At 35.3% G+C, this 22,104-nt stretch overlaps 1 protein-coding gene across 1 annotated transcript; it reads left to right on the forward strand.

Annotated features, from left to right (window-relative positions):
* The first annotated feature begins 66 nt into the window (after window positions 1–66).
* Window positions 67–21,705, forward strand: LOC133534007 (PAS domain-containing protein cky-1-like). The gene is made up of 11 exons (XM_061873098.1): window positions 67–2,803; window positions 16,310–16,491; window positions 17,229–17,302; window positions 17,384–17,473; window positions 17,600–17,788; window positions 18,064–18,248; window positions 18,558–18,664; window positions 18,842–18,992; window positions 19,227–19,538; window positions 20,317–20,465; window positions 21,251–21,705. The coding sequence occupies exons 1-11, from the start codon at window positions 2,793–2,795 to the stop codon at window positions 21,421–21,423; spliced, it is 1,623 nt and encodes a 540-aa protein (XP_061729082.1). The 5' UTR covers window positions 67–2,792; the 3' UTR covers window positions 21,424–21,705.
* The last annotated feature ends 399 nt before the right edge of the window (window positions 21,706–22,104 follow it).

Raw genomic sequence — 22,104 nt, forward strand, 5'->3', positions numbered from 1 at the left:
CAACCTAATATCATCACGTCATCAGTCTCCTTATTTAATACATTATAAGTTTTATGGGAGGTATGATAAAAAGTATTAGTAATAAATATATTAAAACAGGTCACTCACGTATCTTAAGTCGAAATTCGCTCAGCATGTTTCACTCCGTAAGCATCATCAGGAGCTCGCGTTGGCGGACCGGCGCAGACTGACGTGATGTGTGGACGTGAGTGACCCGTTTTTAATATATTTAATATGTCTGTGTCCCACGGAAGTTTTGTATTAGTAATAAGTTGAAAACTAGCTTAAAGTTAATAGTTATTAAGCTTAAACCATGTTACAAATAAGTTTTACAACGAGTCGCTTAAAATATAATTAAACTAGGTTATATCTGTGTATAAGCAATCTAAGCTATTTCTCTATGCTAGTGGGTAATATTTTTCACTAATTGATTAGATACATACTTACATAGGTAACGATTGCGAAGTTATTAGAGCTCCGTACAAAAATTTGTTGACGGAGCTCTTATGGGATTACTTCAGTCTTCGGTCGGCTCTGAAACGGATATTTCACGGCTAAGCCCCCTTAATTGAAGTTTGAGAAATTTATTGATCGTTTTTCTTTCAACATGGCATACAGTGTAGATGCAAGATTACGGTGGTTATCTGCGTAACGCGGGAGCCGCCGCAGGCGACGCGGGCCCTAAACTTGATACGTTTTTATCCCGACCCTCCCAGGTTTAATGGTTTAACTTTACTGCCAACTTTATCATTGCATAACATGGGTAATTATTGTCTAACGACTGAAGGAACTGAGCCAAATACTGAGTCAAATATAGGAAGTTACTCCAGTTTTTGGGACAAAAATATTTTTTCATAACTTTAGACTAAATATACCTAAACTATAGTTTCGTGTATAGTTTTTTTTTTTTGGATGTTCCATCATCATAATATATCTATAGGTACATAATTATCTTAGGTTAATTTGGTGATTACCTGTACATAACATTGATAAGAGAAGTCTATATAAATAGTGTCAATAAATTTTTATTCAGCCAATTTCGTGACATAACAGTTTTTAGTTTATTTCTACTAGTCCTTCATTTTTCCTTGAAAACTAATTTTGTAAATACCTAATAATACAATAACAAAAAACGCTGCTAACAATTAACCTTCAGAATGGAACTCACAGTTCATCACATCGCTGTTACAAGAGTCCGCATGCCCAATGGGTATTAACCGTGAAATATACGCGGCCATCACTCTTCATTCTACCTCCTGCCCAACATTTCTAAGGTTACGGTGAAATGGGTGTCACAAAAATTCACTCGAGTTCTGAATTTAATTTCTGTGATGTAAAGAAAGAACTACTACTGTTGAATGTAGTTTAAGTTCATTGAAATCTATGTTACCTAATTACCTACTGTCAAAAAAAGTTTTATTAAAAATAGATTAAATAGTTTTTAATGACTGATGTCAATAGCATCATCAACTTTCATCAATGCAAACTTACAATGTGACGGTGTACGTGTATATTACATATTAGGGAGGTAATTTACACTTGTCTTTATCAGGTGCAAGGTGCAAAAAGCTCTCGTAACCATAGAAAACAATTCAATACTAAAACCCACTTGACAGAATTTTAAATTTACATAATTATCGTTTTCATTATCTTGCATTAGAAACGTTAGCTTTTTTTTTAAATTAACTCATTCAAGTAGATACAAAACATGAGCATGTGCGAAGTTTACATCAGCCGATTAGGTTAAATTACAGCGAACATTATAAGTAGATCAACTAAGACACGGCACACCCGCTAATCGATCGCTCCAATTAGAACACCATCCGACAGTAAAAACGGCGAATCTCGACTCGAGAGGGCTATCATTAAATTCTAATTAACGTTTACCATCCGCATGTGCACGCGCAGGTCCCGTCCCACGCCTGCGCACAAATCGACGCGTATTATGACAATATCAATAACTGTCATTTCGCCCAATCATTATAGTTTCGTCTCGTTTACGCAAAACTGCCGTAATTACCGCGCCATTACCTACGTCTCTTTCGAACTCATTAATCTCAAGTAACGCTGGTAACGAACCGCTCTTTCCATTTCTTTCGCGCGAAACAAACGACGGCTACGCGGAAAAACGCGATGGACAAAACTATACCCATCCTCTTTTAATGCACTTGGAACGCTCGAAAATGAAGTCGTCGCGAGCGTTTTCTTTTTTCACTTCAAAATTAAATGATAGTTCCTTTTTCAAAATGACAAGGCGAAAGTTGGAACAGTTTTGAAATTGGAAGTTCCCCTCCACCCGAAGGGACTCGTTAGGCGCGGGCGCTTTTTTCAACAAAAAGAAAATAAGGCTCGCGGGAAAGAGAGGTTTGGTGGAGGCTTTTTATAGTCGTTGTTCCGATGCGCTGGCGCACGGCGGTATCGGAGCTTAGGAGCGAGCCTTAATCTTATTCTAATAAAAAGCTTACGCATATATTGCCGCGCTATCATTAAACTTGGAAATTTAAAATAGTTTTTTCACAATGTGTAGTGACGTCGCGCTGTGAGGTTGCATACGTGTTTACTATGGACGGCACGTGCGTTTTATCGTTTATTTTATGACTGGATTATGACGTTTAGTGATTTTTATTTTGTGGAAAAGGGTTGACGCTTTTATTGAGCAATCATTAAGGTTTGATCGTCCGAACTGTGTGGTCGTGTTAATTTTTTTACAATTGGCTGAAAAATGATTGAATATATTAGTTGTGCATAAGTGAATACTAGTACTCACAAACCAGTTTGTTCATCCCTTTAAAATGTTTTTAAGGTAAGTTACTTACAAATAATAAATTCTATTAATTCAGTAATCTAATGATTTCTGTCTTTACTCTCATTCAATTTTGTGTTTAGTTTGTGCTTTACAATAAACATAATTTAAAACTACACTTTACATTTAGATAAATTATTATAAATTTATTCTTACAAAATTACTTTTATAACGTCCAAAGGCGTGTGCGCAGTTGCGCCCCTTCCCTGAAAATCTTGAGTAGTGAATGACATGACTCTGTTGCCAAAAAGTTAATGTTGAAAGTAAAGATCATTATTAGCATTTATTATAATTAAAGTTTCTGTTTTTTCTATTGAGTTTTTTAAATAATAATAATTAATTGTATAATATAACTGAACAAATTTATTGTTTAATATTTAATCATTAACTTCTGTTTCATTTTGTACTAATGTCTATATAAAATGTTGATGTCAATAGGTGAGATGTCTTACTATCACGGTTCATGAGATACAGCCAGGTGACAGACGGACAGACAGACGGAAAGACAGACGGACGGACAGCGAAGTCTTAGTAATAGGGTCCCCTTTTGCTCTTTGGATACGGAACCCTAAAAACTAGACAATGGAATACGAAAACACATACTTTAAATAAATTTGACAGTTGTAGTAGGTAGTACTGTACTGTAACATATACGCCGTACATTACGAGGGGAACCAGGTTGTCTACTTAGACTCGATATTTTGTGGAATAATATTTTATATTACACGTCCAAAATTTATTTATCTGTGAAGAAACTATAATTATTAAACACTTTCTGAATTCTTCATAAGATTAAATTATTAAACTTAACATGCAAGTAGAGTGCAATAATCACTTGTATTATTAATAATTCACGGTCTGTATGATGCATCTTGAATAACAAATGCTAATCACAATATATTAATGACATGTTTGTAAACTCGCACTTCTCGAATGCTGAGCTTATCACACTAATCGCTAATCTACTCATAACATACGTATTATAAATTCTAAATAATACTAAAAGAAATAATAAGTAATTAGGTATTCCTATGGACGGTCTCTATCGACACATTGTAAACTAAATATTTTTTCAGGACATTTTAACTATAGGTACCAACTAGAACCAGTGTCAAAAAATACGTTATGCATTTTTTCTATTTTTGGCCTAAAACAAACCATTATGATTTGCGAGAGAAAAAACCTACTTACATCGAAATTTAATACATCTCATAACGGTCAGTGGTCAAAATGCTTGACAGCATCCGCATCAAAAGGAATTAGTTATGAATGCATAGGTATCCGCCAAGACGAGCAAAGCGAAGCGCAAGGGCACTACCTACCTTTTCTCGGAGCGCTTCGTCGTCTTTTTGAACCCTCATAACTTGGGTTTGGATTATACCAGATAAACAAAATTCTCGGAATATATATTTTGAGTCATATATTTTGACTAGGGTGTAGAGTTTGTGAATTTAGGGCTTATAGAGTTAGAAGCTTGGCTCTACAAGATATCTGATATCCTTTTGACAGTGCGAGTGTTATGGTTTCGTCTTGGCAACATTTTATATGAAAATGTTTTTGATGTGATTTATTTTACAAATTTCCCTTAATTTCCTTTAATAACAAAACATTTGTTTATAAACTAGATAAAACCAGACAAAAGGCGAAGCGTCCATTAGTAGCAATTATTCTACTCTAAGCACAACTTGCTGCCGTATTGTTACCTAAGTGCTAAATATATATTGCGCCTTGAGATATATAACCTTGTACGGAAATATGTTTACCAGATACGTAACATTTCAGTCATCGTTACTCATTTTATTTTAACTACTTACTTAAGTTACACAATATATTTTAACTTTTAAATATTTTTTTAATTGCGATGTAAAAATACACATACCTACCTACATATATTCTTCTCTTAACCCTAAAAAAATAATTCTTACTAATTATTAAAAAAAAACCTTAGTCATTTTTTTGTATAAATTTTGGGAATTAAAAGGCTTACCGTATATTTTTTTAATAGGTATCAATTTAAAACTTAAAAAAAAAAACACAGCAAAAGTGCCACTATTATATTTATACTATTCATAATAACTCATAAATATAGCCAAACTGTAGGTATTGTAAAAAACAATATAAAAGTGCATCACGTCAGATGTAGTTAATAGTAACTATGATATTTTTTCTATTTTTGGAGATTTCAATATGTATATAAGACTCTAAGAAGTAATTGACTGAAGGCTAATTTGAATATATGTATTTCCGATGTTTTTTAAGTGTCGTCAGTCAGAGTTTATTAAGTGGTTGCGTCCACAGCCGCAGCGCAAACGAGACAGTCACGCCTCGCCTCGCCCTGGCTGAGGGTACACACACACTACGACAAACCAACAAACATTAATTACTTCACAGTAGAAAATAATCAGGAGCTCATTTATGTGTATTATTTTAAAATAAATACCTACTACTAATTATAATTATTTTTTATGTTAACCGTTAATACCAACATGGATTAACTGATTAAGAAAATACATACGTAGGTAAATATTTTTATTTCATGCTTTGGATGCCGTATTATATGGTACTCTTTTAATCGTTATAAACTTGATAATCTAAATTCAAAATTATTGTTTAAAGTTCAAACATTGTTGGCGGGCACTTTACAAGAACAATTGTTTACATATACAATCGTTTTTTTCTACTCCAGTATTATAATCTGTCTGTTAAATAACTGATAGGTGTATTGAAAAAGGTTTACTTTACGTTTTAAGGCTCATTTAGACGGTGCTAAAACTCGCATGCGAGTTTCATTACATTGCGATTGCGGTATTTGATCGATTGGCGAATCGGATGTAACCTCAATAGTCCGCAATGTAACTAAAATCGCATACGAGTTCTTGCGCCGTCTTAATGAGCCCTTAATGTCTGTGTGTGCCGGTCAAAATCCTGTACGAGGGAAGTATACCATGTACCTACTCGTCCATACACAAAGAGAAAATGGTTTTCCACTCTTAAAAATTATTAAATTATAGAAACGGGACTTAATCACGTATTGAGTTTTAAATTTACCTCCGATGTTTCGAGGGCGGCGGCGTTGTCCCCGTGGTCTCGGAAAAGACTGCTAAAGTTGACATCAACATCTGATGATATTGAAGTTGTCAGTGACTACTTTTCTAAGATTGGTCAACAATTGGCTAAAGCAATAACAAATAATGGAACAAATTTAAATATACACAGCTTTCCCATGCCAAGAGCTTTACAATCCATAGTTTTATTGCCTCCAGATGAAGCTGAAATAGAATCCTTAATACTTAGTCTCAAAACTGATTGTGCCACCGGCTGGGATCTCATTCCAGCAAAACTGCTTAAACTTGCAAAAAATGTAATTATTAACCCTCTCACAAAACTTATTAAAATGTGTTTTAAACAAGGGGTTTTCCCTGCGGTACTTAAAAGATCTCTAATCACACCTGTTCATAAAGGAGGGAGCCAAGACAATGTTGCTAATTACAGGCCAATCTCAGTTTTGTCAACACTCTCAAAAATCCTTGAAAGAGCTCTAAATAACCGTCTTGTTAAATACTTGGAGCACCATAAAATTTTATCAAACTGTCAATTTGGATTCAGGCCAGGCAGGAGCACGGAAGACGCCGTCAGTGCTTTGACTGAACACGTTATTACCCAATTAGATACTAAAAAGAAATGCCTGGGCGTTTTCCTTGATCTTGCCAAGGCATTTGATACTGTCTCGATCCCAGAGCTTATCGACAAGCTGGATTGCATTGGCATAAGGGGAAAGGCTCACATGATATTCAGTGACTTCCTGGTCAATCGTACACAGCAAGTTAAAATAGGAAACACTGTTAGTAAAGATTCCCCTGTTGTTTATGGAGTGCCCCAGGGCAGTATATTGGGACCCAGCTTGTTTCTAATTTACATAAATGACTTGTGTCAATTATCTCTTACAAAAGGAAAAATTTTCACTTATGCTGATGATACATCCATAATTTTCCATGGAGATACATGGGAGGAAGTGTACAGTAATGCTGAGATTGGACTCCATAAAATAAATACTTGGTTACAGAGAAATCTACTTACCTTGAACTTAAATAAGACCACATATTTACAATTTTCTTTAAATAAATCATTTATGTATAATAGGGAGCTTAAGGTTCACAAATGCAGTTTTCAGTCAGGAACTGATTGTACTTGTACTATTATTGCTAAATCTGACTGTATTAAGTATCTGGGCGTTCTGCTTGATGAAAGAATGAGTTGGCAGCCTCACCTAGACCTAACCTCAACACGGATAAGAAAACTAGTATATATTTTTAAGAAACTAAGAAATGTATCTGACCTAGTTTTATTGAAAAAAGTATATGTTGCTCTGGTTCAGCCAGTGATTGGTTATTGCAATGTTGTATGGGGTGGCGCTTGTAAAACCCACATGTTAAAATTAGAAAGAGCTCAGAGATCCCTGTTGAAAGTCATGACATGTAGATCATATAGATATCCAACGAGTCTATTATATAAACAATGTCAATTGCTCTCTGTTAGACAACTATATATACTTCAGTTAGTGCTAAAGCAGCATAAGCTTACCCCTTATGATCAAAATAAAATTACAAGCAAACGAACTTTGACTAATGTTTGTGTACCATATAAATGTAGACTAGCTACGGCCAGACGGCAACAAAGATTTATGGGCATCTTTTTATATAATAAGATTAATAAAACCCTAAACATTTATCCCCTAAATAAACATGAGTGTAAGGAAAAACTTAAGTCCTGGTTGCTGTCATTAGACTATGTACAAACTGAAAGCATCTTACCCTGATTTACTCACACACACACACACATACACACACACACACACACACACACACATCTACACAAAAAAATATATATGTAAAATAAATTGCATTTGTATTCTTATTAGAATGGCATTTGTTTTATAATATTAAAACAAGCCTTAATTATCTACTTTATGTCTAAAATGAAAATGGTTAATGTCTTAATAGTTACTATTTTGTTTGGGAGAGGACACTGACTTCTGTAACACAGGTTTTTACCTAGCTCAGAAGTCAGGGACTTCAACACTAAAATGTACTTACCTTAATGCCAATAAAATTTATTTTATTTATTTATTTATTTATTTTAACATCGTCTAACCGCGCGAGTTTTTCGAACTACCCGCGCTTGGTCTTGTTTATCAACTTAAACGTTTTGCGCACTAGGGATGATACTCTGTCGACACACAACACTAACGATGTTCGATTTTTAGACTATCGATATTCGTTTCCGCTTACATATACTAATGATTGGATTCCCCTAGTCTACTGGTGGGGCTGCCACCTCGGAGTTTGTAGACTGACTCGGTTTTGTTCGGGTATCCTCCCTAGTGATAGGTTCTGTTTTAGGGCGCAGAACACTCGCCCGTTGCCCTGCATCCGTTCGCAGCACAGCTCGTAGGTGGCGATCACGCGGTTGCGTGGCTGTGTCAGGTTCTAGGGTGGCCGACGGGGACGTGGATGGCTCGGACTGTCTGAGGCTCTGTGTGGTTGTGTCTCACCACTGACACCACAGATCGCTTACTTGACACTTTATAGAGAGTTCTGACTCACTGTATCAAAACACCCATCAAGGCTCGACCTCAGCTTCCCACCCTACCTCAGCTTCCCACCTCTGGCTTAGGTTAATATTACTTCACTATAAATAATATTTACGGTTTTTTCATATAAAAAATATAATTTGCTAAAGTAGTGATATTTTCGTTTCCGTCCGCCTATGAGCTAGTTTTCGTCCACTGCATCATTAAGTCGAAAATCGATTGTATATTCAGTTTTTAGTTCCTAGGTTTGTTGATGGTAAGTTGACCAAGTCATCTAAACTCACTCACGTCATGGGTCCCACTGTCTACAATAAGTTGCCAAAAAACATACTTGATGCTCCAAGCTTGGGCAGCTTTAAATTTCGCTTAAAGCAGTGGCTTATCGAGCAATCCTTTTACAGCTACGACGAATTCATTGCGTATAAAGCGCAATAATTATACTGTTTATTATGTTATTGTAATAACTATCATAAGTACCATGTATTTTTGGTAAATTACTATAGGTACTATTACTAAATTATTTATTAATGACGTATAAATTGGTTTTATAAATAAATTATTATGATTATGATTATGATTATAACTAAATAAATATTATATGACATTACACAAATTGACTAAGTCACACAGTAAGCTCAATAAAGCTTGTGTTGAGGGTATTTAGACATCGCAACGATATATATAATATATAAATATTTATAAATTCTTAAACACATAGAAAACACCCATAACTCAGGAACCATATTGGTGCTCATCACACGAATAAATGCCCTTACCAGGATTTGACCCCGGGACCATCAGCTTCATAGGCAGGGTCACTACCTACTAGGCCAGACCGGTCGTCGAAAAAAATATTTTAATTATATATAAATATTTTTAGTTGGTTTTATAGCCTAATGTTGTTTTGGGTTTAATGTCCTATAATATTTATTTATTTATAGCTTCTGCCCGTGATTTCGACCGCGTATGATAATTATTTTCGTGATAAACCCAACCTATGTCGTTCCTTGGGACTCAAGCAATTTTCATACCACATTCAACAATCCCTAATTTAAATCGGTCCAGAATCAATGGTACAAAATTCCATTTTATTTACACACCGTTGACAAAGGAGTAGACGTAAACCTAATGCCTGCTTTAAGAGGCGATATCTGTATCGCCTATGTATGATCTGTCATAATGAGAGGAAGAGATATATTTAAATAAAATCACCATACTAAATATTCGCCTAGCTGCCCTAGCTATTTGGATTTCCGTCGGTTCGTGAACGAAAACTAATTTTTTATTAATATTGTTATGTTAGTTCTCGTCCCCTAAATTTCTCTAAGATTTCTTTAAAAGTTTGATGATTGATTTCTTTGGTTTTATGACCCTGAAAGGCACGGATGCGAAGCTGTAACTAATTTTATGTAGATAGATATATTGCTTAGATATTAAGGGTTGCACTAACAATAAGTAAGGTTTATACTCAAATTATACGCAATTCTTTGTAGCAACTCCGTCATGTGCACGGAAACTAGCGCTGGACGGTAACTAGCACACTAACCCTAAGTCATGGCTTGTATTAAGTATATGTATTGTAACAAGCACAAAGAATAAAAATAATATTATAAAACTGTACAGAAAAGGTTTCGAATCTCTGATCTTATAATCTTCTATCTTGTAGTCTAATGTTATTTGGAATGGAGTAAGTATAAGTACTGGCGGGAGATGGCACAGGATCGAGACAACTGGCGTGTACTCGTGTCGGAGGCCATGACTCATTTTGGGTCGCTGCGCCATTAATTAGTAGTAGTAAGTATAAGTATATGTAATTTCTATGAAATCAAATTTTCCATACATGTATTCTAGGCTTTAGTCAGATGCACAGATGAAAATATGGTATTTTTCAACACACTTGCTTGCAACGTTTTACTTATTGGATCGCTTTTAGGCGTATAATCCTAGATATTAAACACGCGTGCTTTTTCATTATATTATTGCATTTGTGTGTAATGCATGATAATCTAACTGAGTTAAGAAGGTAACTAATGGCGTAATGGCTAATAATATGTATGGAAACGGAGCCTTCTTATTTGGTCGAATAATGCCTTTTTTTAAACCAACTAAATGGTTTTAAAAGTTCAAAGAGGTTTTATCTCGCCAAACATAATTTATAGATTACATTTTCTTGTAAGTATTACATTAATAAATAAACTTGAAAAAATAGATTTGGTCTCAATCCAGTGATTATAAATATGAAAGTAGGTTTTTTTTATATTTTTAATATTGGTTGTTTGTCGATTTTGTTCGCGCCTTTGCCATGCGCGCGCAGTGAGATCGCGGACAAAATATAAAAAAAAACGCCATTTTCCGTATTTATTACAACATTGAGCTAGTTTCGCAAGTTTTTAGTTTATATTGACGAAAATGTCAATTTCAAGTATTGACACTGAAGAACATTGACGCTGCGAGAAATACTAATAGTATACATAGGCAAGAACCGCGAATATTATCCTTTTACCAACTGTTCAACGACACCTTGTAAGTCAGTAGGTCTTGGTACTTGGTCCATGCCAAATTCAATTTTTAAACAGCTTTTTCTCGATTTTGGCCACAGTAGCCTATGGAGACTACACATACGCGTTTCTGACTTGTGAAGCAATTATTTCTACTATACAACCTAAAATATATAATTAATTTGAGATATCGTTTTGTTTTGTCCTCTTGATCGCGGCGGCACGTGATTGGTCAAGTTTATTATAGTTGACTAAAGCGTTGCGATATGAATATATTAGTTGAGTCGGGATCCCAAAGTATGCGATTTCAGAATTCCCATTTGAATTTCAGTTTGCGGTAACGGCTTTAGAGCAAAAACGTAAAATTAATAGATTTAGTCGTTGAAATTGTACACCTTTTGTTACGTAATATCCAAATAACAAGTATTGGTTTCTATTAGCACGTCTTCTCATCTTGCCTTTTAATAATGAGGTCGCAAGCGTACTTCCCCGGTAATGAGTGACGAGAAGGGACAGTTTTTAAAAAAATTATCAAAAAATTATGGTGGTATATTATACAAAATGAGTAAAATTATATAAGAACAGTTTCAGCAAATGTTTAAGTTTCAAAATTACGTAGAGATTAAGTCGATTTTCACAGAAATTTCATTTACACTATTCAAATTTATAATATAGTTTATTAAGTTGAAGTACAGGATATGTGTAATATAAAATTACCATTTTCAGCAGTCCAAACTTAACAAAATTTACAAATAAGATCGACAAAATGAGTGCTTTACGCGCGTTTACCTAAACGTCCATCAGAAAAAAAAAACATTACTAATTGAGTGAGTCTGTTTTAAATTTTTTTTTAATAAAATGAAAGATAACAAGACGTGCTAATAGAAATTAGTACTTGTTATTTCTAATAGTTACCAAAATATGTACAATTTAATCGACTAAATCTGTCAATTTCGCATTTTTGCGACTAAAATCCATAACGGCCTCTTAAGACTTCAACGAGTAGAAAAAATATGTGACGTTCCACGGGAAAAGGTACCTTATGGCGGCTGGCGCTTACGCTGTTATTCACGACGCTCCTATATGAACACGCTGCTACGCGTCGTAAGCGCCAACCGCCATAAGGTACCTTTACCCATGGGACATCACATATATAAGTAGGTAGTATACGTTGCAGAACTACACATTCCTTAAAATAGCAGTTAGAAAGTGATAAATCTTGTGCATAATATTTCCAATGGATTTAATACTGAACAGTGAGCATGTCAGCCGAATATAAATGCGGTTATCCTTATGGGAAGTAGTGTTCCGGTGCGGGCGGCATGTTAACACGCTGCGCGCGCGGCACTTTCATCTCACCTGGGAGTCCTTTGAACAGTTTGAACATCGCCACCACACATAAGTATTCCAGAATTTATTCGAGGCCTAATGAACGCCAATCGTAAATACCAAATAAACAGAGCTCAAATTTGGTTAACTTTTGATTCTAACTTATCACTCTTATTTTATATTGCCGCTTAAAACAAAAGTGGATTTATAGCTGCCTTAATCCAAATGAAATTTTCTAATGAAGGAATAAAAGCCATAATAGAATGTGCCCTGCGTTGAAAGTTACGATTTTACCTCTAAAGTGAACGACTTCTTATTTGAGTGATTAGGTTTTTTACCGACTAATATGATTGTGGGAAAACATGGGATGATTGGTGCCTTCGGTGCCGGGTTATTAATTTGTTTGAGATTTTATATTGAGTTATTGTTGTTTATTTTTGTAGTTAATGTTTTGTTGGTACGTTATCGTTTGAGTCTGTAAGAGTACTTATAATAATCAACTTGCTTGTAAGCCAAGTTGGCTTCGAGTTATCAATACGAATGTTGGACCTTTTTAGGGTTCCGTAGTCAACTAGGAACCCTTATAGTTTCGCCATGTCCGTCTTGTCTGTCTGTCTGTCTGTCTGTCTGTCTGTCTGTCCGAGGCAATGCTCAGTGGTCGTTAGTGCTAGAAAGCTGAAATTTGGCATGGATATATACATCAATAAAGCCGACAAAGTCGTATAATAAAATCTAAAAAAAAATTTTTTTGGGTACCTCCCCTTTACGTAAAGTGGGGGTGAAAAATTTTTTCTTGCTTCAGCATTACAGTGTGGGGTATCGTTGGAAAGGTCTTTCAAAACTAATAGGGGTCTTCTACAAACATTTTTTTTATAAAATGAATATGTTCGGAGATAATCGCTCCGAAAAAAGAGGTCCCCCCCCTCTAAATTTTGAACCATAGGTCCAAAAAATATGAAAAAAAAATCGTGGAAGTAGAGTTTAAGAAATACATTATACGAAAACTATAGCGGACATGATCTGTTTAGCTGTTTTTGAGTTATTACAAAAAGTTTGCCCTTCATTGTAAAAAAACGTACATCCACAGTTCATCCCTTGGTTAACAATCTACTATACTTTAAGCTCCATTTTAGCTTATTGTGACGGAAAAGTAACTACGGAACCCTACTCTGAGCATGGCCCGACATGCTCTTGGCCGGTTTTTTTAATATGGAATCATTTATACTATTAGTTTTAATTTGAATAGATAAATACCTACTAGATCAAAACGCCAAGTAAACTTCAATAAAATAATAACGAAGTTTTTAAAACAATAACTCATATTGAATTTAAATCTAAATAAATAAGAAGTTACAGTGCTGCGGGTGGTTCCAGAAGAGGATAACACTCAGCATGTGTCGCAGCACATGAGTAGTGTTACGACGCTGATTTTCAATGTACCCATTGACACGTAAAATAACACGAAAGAACACAGAACATAAAAACAGAACCGAAGCAGAATACAACAGAATGCGCAGTTGACATTGTAATGATTTATAAGAAAACCGATACATGTTTTATTAATAAATACATACACAATACATAAATAAATATATAAACTTTAAAACCCAGAAGTCGGTACAATTATGGGCGGGTTTAGGTATAGGTATATTAATATTGCATTGCCTTCTTCTTCCAAAATAAAACTTTAATTATAAGACCCAAGACCCTAATATACGGATTAACTAATAAATGCAATTATTTATTTAAATAAAAGTACCATAATCTCATTATTACAAAAAATGAGTTGGTGTTATAGCACCTAAATCTAATCATACATAAAGTTATCAAAATGATGCGTAACTTTTTAGTGATATCAAATCAAGAATGCATCGTAACATGGTAATCGTTTACGCACTGCGTTACAAAAAGCGGCATTCCTTACGTGCGTCAAACGTGGTCGCGACACGCTCGGTTAGGGACCGTGAAAATTCTGATACATTAGCGCGTTCATGCCAGTTGGAATGCTTGAAATGAGACTAAAATTAAGCGGAAAAATTCTTGTACTGCTCGTTGGATTAAACGAGTTAGTTATGTACAGAAAATATTTTAATTACAGCAAATATGTCTAGTGAGAATTCCTTTATACGAACAATCTTTGTTAAAAAGAAGCGCCTTAACAAAAAAGGTTAAAGTGCAATCAGACTATATGAATTATAGTGCCAACAGACAAAAGACCATAAAGATAATAATTAGCCAGTGAGCTATTTACGAGTATAGCATGTAACAAGTCAAATATTGATAGGACAAAACTGTTATTGATAGAAATCTAGTAAATATTACATATACCTATTACCTGCCTAGATTAAATACATACTAGTAAGACTCGGCGAATATCGCTATAAAAATACCTGTCCACCTTTCTTTATAATGAAATATGCATTTCATCTTTCCTTTCCAACTAACATTTCATAATGTGATTCTAAATAAAAAGATAAAGTTGTTTTTCTAGGATTTGTAGACAATGCGCGGATACTGTGTTCCGGACAGGTGCAGCGGCGCTCTTGTGAAGATTGCATTAACATAGCCACTCTATTGAACCTTTCTTCTAACGTTGATCACAGAATGGTCATTGACCTTTAATTGATACTTGGGGGTAGTAGTAGGGGGTAATTTTTAGGCTTTCGTAGCCGTAATGGCAAAAACGTATCTCTTATAGTTTCGTTAAGTCCGTCTGTCTGTCCGTCTGTATCTGTCGTCAGTATTATGTCACTCGGTTTAGTCGGAAACTAAGATATATTTTAACGTAGGTGTATTTTGTGAACAGCTATAAAGCTTAGAATACTACTAACCTAAAAAAATCGGCCAAGTGCGAGTCGGACTCGCACAGGAAGGGTTCCGCATCATTATCTATAAAAACGGTCACCCATCCAAATACGTTGTTACGTCCGACGTTGCTCAACTTCGGTGATTGGATGAGAACCTCGAGATTGGGAAGAAATATTTATTTTATTCTGTTTTTAGTATTTATACCACGTCGGCGGCAAACAAGCATACGGCCCGCCTGATGGTAAGCAGTTTCCGTAGCCTATGTACGCCTGCAACTCTAGGGGAGTTACATGCGCGTTGCCGACCCTGAACCCCCCTCCCCCTCGTTGAGCTCTGGCAACCTTACTCACCTTTTTGTTGACCTTACTTCTTATTTGTTGTTATAGCGGCAACAGAAATAGGTACATAATCTGTAGAAATTTCAACTGGTTAACTATCAAGATTCATGAGATACAGCCTGGTGACAGACGGACGGACGGACAGCGGAGTGTCAGTAATAGGGTCCCGTTTGACCCTTTGGGTACGGAACCCTAAAAATAATGTGTTCGCACATCATTCGATTGATCTTTAAAAATAACGTCAGGTTGGTAGGTTGTGAACGTTTTTCGATTCAGTGGATTGGATAGGTACTTCAATGATTTAAGTATCAACAACTTTGAAACATATAAGTAACAAAACCAGTGACTTAAAAGACTTTTTGTACAAAAAATAATATGTCTGTATGATAAACCAATTAATACTTTAATAACAATCATTACATCATTTATAACAATACGAAATACAAATGGTATTCTGACGCCTTATAAAATTCTCTACATAATTAGTCATAGCTCTTTTAAACGTGTGAATGAACATAAATTAAATTATAGGTAATGGCATTTCGTCGGTTGAGAATACATTTGTGCCATATGTCACTTAAAAATATATTTTTCGAAAAGTTTTATATTTACAAAATATTCAACTTATCTATCATTTAGGCTCATATGTTTTCTATTTATACATGCAAATATTTTTAATATAGTGGTATTTATGAAATAAAAGCATTTTTAATATTGCCATATAAGTTTATGATAGTAAATGTTAAACGTACAATATATGACATAACACAAAGTTTTGGATATGTCACAACTTTAATTTTCTGTTACATACGGCGCCGTACAGCCCCATCTCCTTCAGCTGGTAAAATTCAAAACCCGACAGATTTTAGACTTCACACATTGTACACAATCAATGAATCTTTGCTTTAAACTCAGAGTAGTAATAGAAAATTAATTTCGCCAGATTCGAACCAACAAAGTCCACAAAGGGCGCCAGCAAGATGCGGCGTGACCTGATCAACGCAGAGATCTCCAACCTGCGGGACCTGCTTCCGCTGCCGCCCTCCACCCGCCAGCGCCTCTCGCAGCTGCAGCTCATGGCCCTCGTCTGCGTCTATGTGCGGAAAATGAATTACTTCCAACAAGGTAACAAAGCCACACACTTAAAATGTACAAATTTGTTTCTTTTTCTGACAAATGTTAGTCCATACATGGTACTCCTAATATATTACACCTATTTCCTAATAGATTCCAAAGTTAAGGGGTTCCATAGTCAATAAGATTCTAATAAAATAATAAAGTATCTTATTATTGATGTTGTAATTATGAGTTTTAGCTTTCAAGGATCATACAGCTAAGGATATAAAATGTTATTGTAACTTAAGTTTTGTTTATATATTAGTTTTAGCAAAATCCGCAAAAAAAATGTCAATTTAACTCTAACTTACATCGCAAGACTCAACTATAAGCCCCTGATAAAAAGTGGTCGAACAATCTCGGAGATTTGACAATTCGTTTGTATACACAAAAAGCTTCTAAGCCTGATTTTATATAGGTACCTACATAGGTACTAGTACCGTCTACGATCCATCGGGCCTACTAAATACGAGTCGTGAAAATGTTGACTGTAGCATCCACCCCAGATTAACATCGCACCCATATTGTTATTAAATTTCCCTTCTTTCCCACTAAAAAAACTTCGTAAGCCCATCACGTATTTATCCCAAAATCTCGGCCACATTCTGAAAACGTCTCCCAAAAGTTTGTCAGCTCACCTTCAGTCACGACAGGGCATATTAAGACATTTAACATGCATTTAGGCCACTATCTTATCTCCAGTTGCTATAACTTTACCCATAATAACGTCTTTCTTTCCGTTTTAGTGTTTAAAAGTCACGACTTCAGCTACGAGTATCAAGAGCAAGCAACACCAACACCTAACATTGGATTTTCAAAGGTATATTTTACTTTTTCAAGTTTTATGAGTATTTAACGTGAAACCATAAAAGTCAGTATTGACATTTACAATGTTTTTCAGGCAATGAACGGTTTTATGATGATGATGACACAGAACGGAAAACTGTTGTACATATCGGAAAATGCTGCGGAATACCTGGGACACTCCATGGTTAGTAACTGGAATAAAACATTTATACAAGTAATCTGTTCTTGTGTAATCTAAAAATACAAAATATTACAGTTCACAATTCTTACGCTATCAGTTATTTTATACTAACATTGATTTTATTTTCAGGAAGATTTATTAATACATGGCGATAGCGTATACGACATTATAGATAGACAGGATCACCAGACTGTTCAAACTGAACTGAATAGAGGGAGCAATGGAGAGACTGAAAACGTACCAAAGAATAGGCATTTCTTCTGTAGAATGAACGTTTCAAGAAACGCGAGGAGACAAATGAGATTCGGAGATCAAAAAGTAAGTACATAACTCTAACTTAGCAACTAATAAAAAACTTGTGCAAATTGTCTTTAGGTTCGTCATTCTCATTACATAAACTAGTTGTTACGAGGTATACATGTTCCATTGAATCTTAATTGATTGATTGATTAGTAAATTTTCTGGTCAATTAATAATTCTATCAGCCAGCAAATCTGAAATCTAAAGTAACATCTATAATCGTACTCAAGATCTAAAAGCGTGTCAAACTCTTGAAAGCTAATTTTCATTAATTATTTGTCCTATGATGATAGGTGGCTCTAGTGCGGGGCCACTTCGTGTCGTACCTGCCACTGTGCAGCCGCAACGAGCCGGTATTCCTGGCAGCGTGCACGCCGCTCGCCATGCCCGAGACGCGCGAGTGCGTCGTGCACGGCGCCACCAACGTCTTCACAACGCTGCACACCATGGACATGAAGATACTGCACGTCGACGCCAAGTAAGTTATAGTTTAGGACTTGTTTAAATACTTCTATTGAGAGTTTTTTTTTGTCGATTAACGAGGGTCATTATGGCTAATTAAACTCTCTACACAAAAGCTAGTCCAATCTAGTCATTAATATACATGTCATAGGTAAATAAATTGTTTAGTTATAATCATAATTTGTCTATCTTGGTAAATAGGTTGTACATAAATAGATTACAACAATACAACAATACTCGTATTTACCTATCAAGTTCAATAGAGTTATATAAGTACCTAGTGATATGACAAGATTTTTTAATTTCATCGTTAACATTGTTTCAGCGGTGAATGGTACTTAGGTTGGAAGAAATCAGAATTGGTTGACGTGTCGTGGTATCAGTTACTCCACTGGGACAGTTTGCGAGAAGCACAAAGTAAACATAGACTAAGTAAGTAAGCACAAACATATTTTTCTTATCTCTTATGATGCTACTTGAAAAAAAAGAACTTCAGAAAGTTTGTTTCCTTGGGATTAGCCATTAGTAAGAAAAAATATAAACAATAATACCAGTTTCCATAAATCCAAAAACAATTACCATAATGGATCCGATTGATTTCTGTCACAGTAACCCAGTCGGAGCAGGACAAGTGCTGCATACTGCTGGTGAAGCTGCAGCAGCGAAGTGGGCAGTTCCTGTGGGTGCACGTCGTGCTGCAGGTGAAGGACGCCGCCGACGCTCCGCGACAGTTCATCGTGGCCACTAACCAAGTTTTAAGGTTCAAATTTTATTTAATTTGTTATAAGTACTTAAGTATATTTACTTATCTGTGGGACTTGGGGTAATTATTGCAAAAAAAATTTGATACTTTTTAGGCTAATCGAAAATAAGTCTCAAAAAATATTTAATTTCTCACCGAATGCGTTAGACCCTATAGGTATCACAATGTAAACACAGTGTTCGTTCATAAAAATGTTTCAGTACTAACTCAGTTTTCTTATGTTTTCTGCAGTGAAGAGGAAGCTTCAATTATGCTTGCAAACTCCTGGCTATACCAATACTACGGCTACCAGAACCAACCCTGCGGAGTCTTAGATCCCAGGTGCCAAAAGTTCTTTAGAAGAGAGAACACCTACCAGGACGCGTATCAAGAAGCGTACCCTTATGTAGAGAACCAGGAGGTCGAGTATCCAGGGTATCATGTATCTTCGTACGTGCCACAGAAGATGGTTGAAGATTTCAGTGGCTGTGAGAGGACATATTCAGAAAGAGGACCAGTCGACTATTCTACTCACTCTCCGCAGTCTACGATAAGTGAAGAAAGGTAAAAAATTGTGATGCTCAAAATGCTTTTGTTAAATTTGCCTTTTCCTATGAAACAATAATGCCAGGGATTTTGTTTGTTGGTGATTTGACAGACGCTTATAAATAACGCCAGTAGAATAAGTAATCCTGTTTATACACTCGACCGAATATAATACCAGACCTTATATTAACAAAAAAACAAAAACCAATTCAAGGTCACTTCGGACAATTTGTATCTGTCATGTCACAGACGAGAAATAAATATGAAAATCATCACCCCGCCATCGCAAGCGCACGGCCAGCCGCGTAATTTGACATCTTTCATTACCATATTTATTGTATATCCTCATTCCCAGCTTGCGTTTGCATTCAAAAACTCAAACACCTCATTAACACTACCATCATAAGATCTATATTTGAACATCGTCTGCTAATTTCGACCGCATTAGTAAAATTGTCCAACTAAGTGTAAGCCAAATATGAAAACGTCAACTTAAAAAATATATCTCAAAGATCTTGCATGTTATTGATGCTCTTGCGCAGTTTCTTATTAACGGGTACTTTCAAATTATATCAATGAATAAAAGTGTTATGATTGTTTAGATTGAATGTCGAACAGATTCTACGTAAATTATAAACCTTATAACTGTTTTATACTTGTAGTTTTCACCTACCTTTTCGTGTTATTCTTAGCATGATTAAATTATTGCGCAATCGATCGCTTTTGTTTTGACTTGGCGATTCACTAGCAACCAAACCAATATGATTTTTTGAACTATGAACATTTTTTTTGCCAGATCTCCCCTGCACTTTGACCCTTCGCCGGAGGTCGTCGTGAACAGCAACATGTATATGTACCCACACCCCGGCAAGCGAGAGTACTATGAACAGTACTCAAGAGTCGGCTACCACGTGCAGGAGCCGTGTACCAGTACTGCGATAGAAGGTGTGTTTCGGAGACCAGTTAAATCCTGAAATGTATATTAACTCATCTCAAAAACTGATATCATATTGCTCACAGCACGATTATTATCTATCGATTAACTCGCGCGACGACTCTTAAACTACCTAAGTTTGTTAAGAGGAAAGAGGACGGCCCTTTTCTCCATACAAACGTAGTCCCCATTATCCTCTCTAGATTTTGACATTATGGAAAATATTATTACATAATTTGATGTATATTAACCGTTGCTTTTTCGATTTTTTGATTACTGTAAAAAATAGGAGCAAAGAACAGATTTCATATGATTTTTGAAATGCTCGTAACTCTTATAATTAAAATTTCGAAATAAATCAAAAGTAGCATAGCTGTGGTTGATATACAACAAATTGCGTCAAAATACAAAATATTTTCAATAACGTTAATATTCAGAGGAGAAAATGAGGATTATATGAAAAAGCGAATTCGTGCGGGTCCTCCACTTCCGTCTTAATTTTAATTCGGCGCTCCCTCGCCGAGCCTAACTATTCATCACTCCCGAGCTTATTAAAAAAAGTGTTCCCAATCTTTGGAGCTAAAATAATATTGATTTATTTTGTAATATATCTATTCAACTAGGGAACAAATCAAATTATTGTATGAAATATTATTTTTATTTGTGTTTTTTAAGTAGTCACACTACTACATCTATATAGACTTGTCACACTTATTGTCACATTTATAACATTGCATCTGTTTTTCCTTTTCTGACTTTTTTGTATGTGCTTATACAGTTTCCTTGTCTGTCGCAGGTATGGAATATCCCAGTCCAAAGCGGATGCGGCTGGCGCCCCTAACCTTGGATACCGATGGCATGGACCGGTGGAACCCCAGCCCGCCCTGGTCCGACACCCTCAAGGCTCCTGAATTCCAGCGGTTCGGCTACAACCACGTCGTACAACCCGAACGAGCAATGGTTACTTAAGTCTAGCTTAACTCTCAATGTGTTATAATTGTTATATGTAAATATGTATGAGGATTTCTTCTTCTCTTAAAATATGATTTCCATCAAATCTTTGATGATTTTGCCAATGTCAGGATTTACAGAACTGTTTTTGTTTCAAGAAACGTCACTTTTGACACCGACATTTCTGATCCATATCGTATTTAGACCTAATATTTGACGTATCTTAAAGTTCGAATCGGGCTGTAGGTTTTATATGTAAATAAAACAGCGTCGCACCCTATTAGGGACCGTCAATTTCGGTCGCACAATGAAAGACTATCATATGAAATTTGATTTAATATGTACTTTTTTAATTCCACCGGTATAATATGCTAAGAATAAAAAGTCCTCACTATTCAAGTGTATATTGCATTTATGTTTTATTTTATATGAAGGTTGAGTAAGACACTTTAGACAAATATCACCATAATAAAAATATGCCCTAATGAAGAAAAAAAGTATATTTTTCAAAAATATATATACTATATTTTGTCATAGTAATTTATTCAACCATAAATTTGTTAAAAATATCTGGATTTTTTGGTAAATTTGATATCAGAAAATTTTAATATATTGTCTGCTTGTGCAGTTTTTATAGTGCAAAATATATGTGCAATTACGATTCTACCTTAGTTCAGTCGAAGTTAGTTTTACATTATT

This window comes from Cydia pomonella, chromosome 2, assembly GCF_033807575.1.
Source record: "Cydia pomonella isolate Wapato2018A chromosome 2, ilCydPomo1, whole genome shotgun sequence".
Lineage (NCBI taxonomy): Eukaryota > Metazoa > Arthropoda > Insecta > Lepidoptera > Tortricidae > Cydia > Cydia pomonella.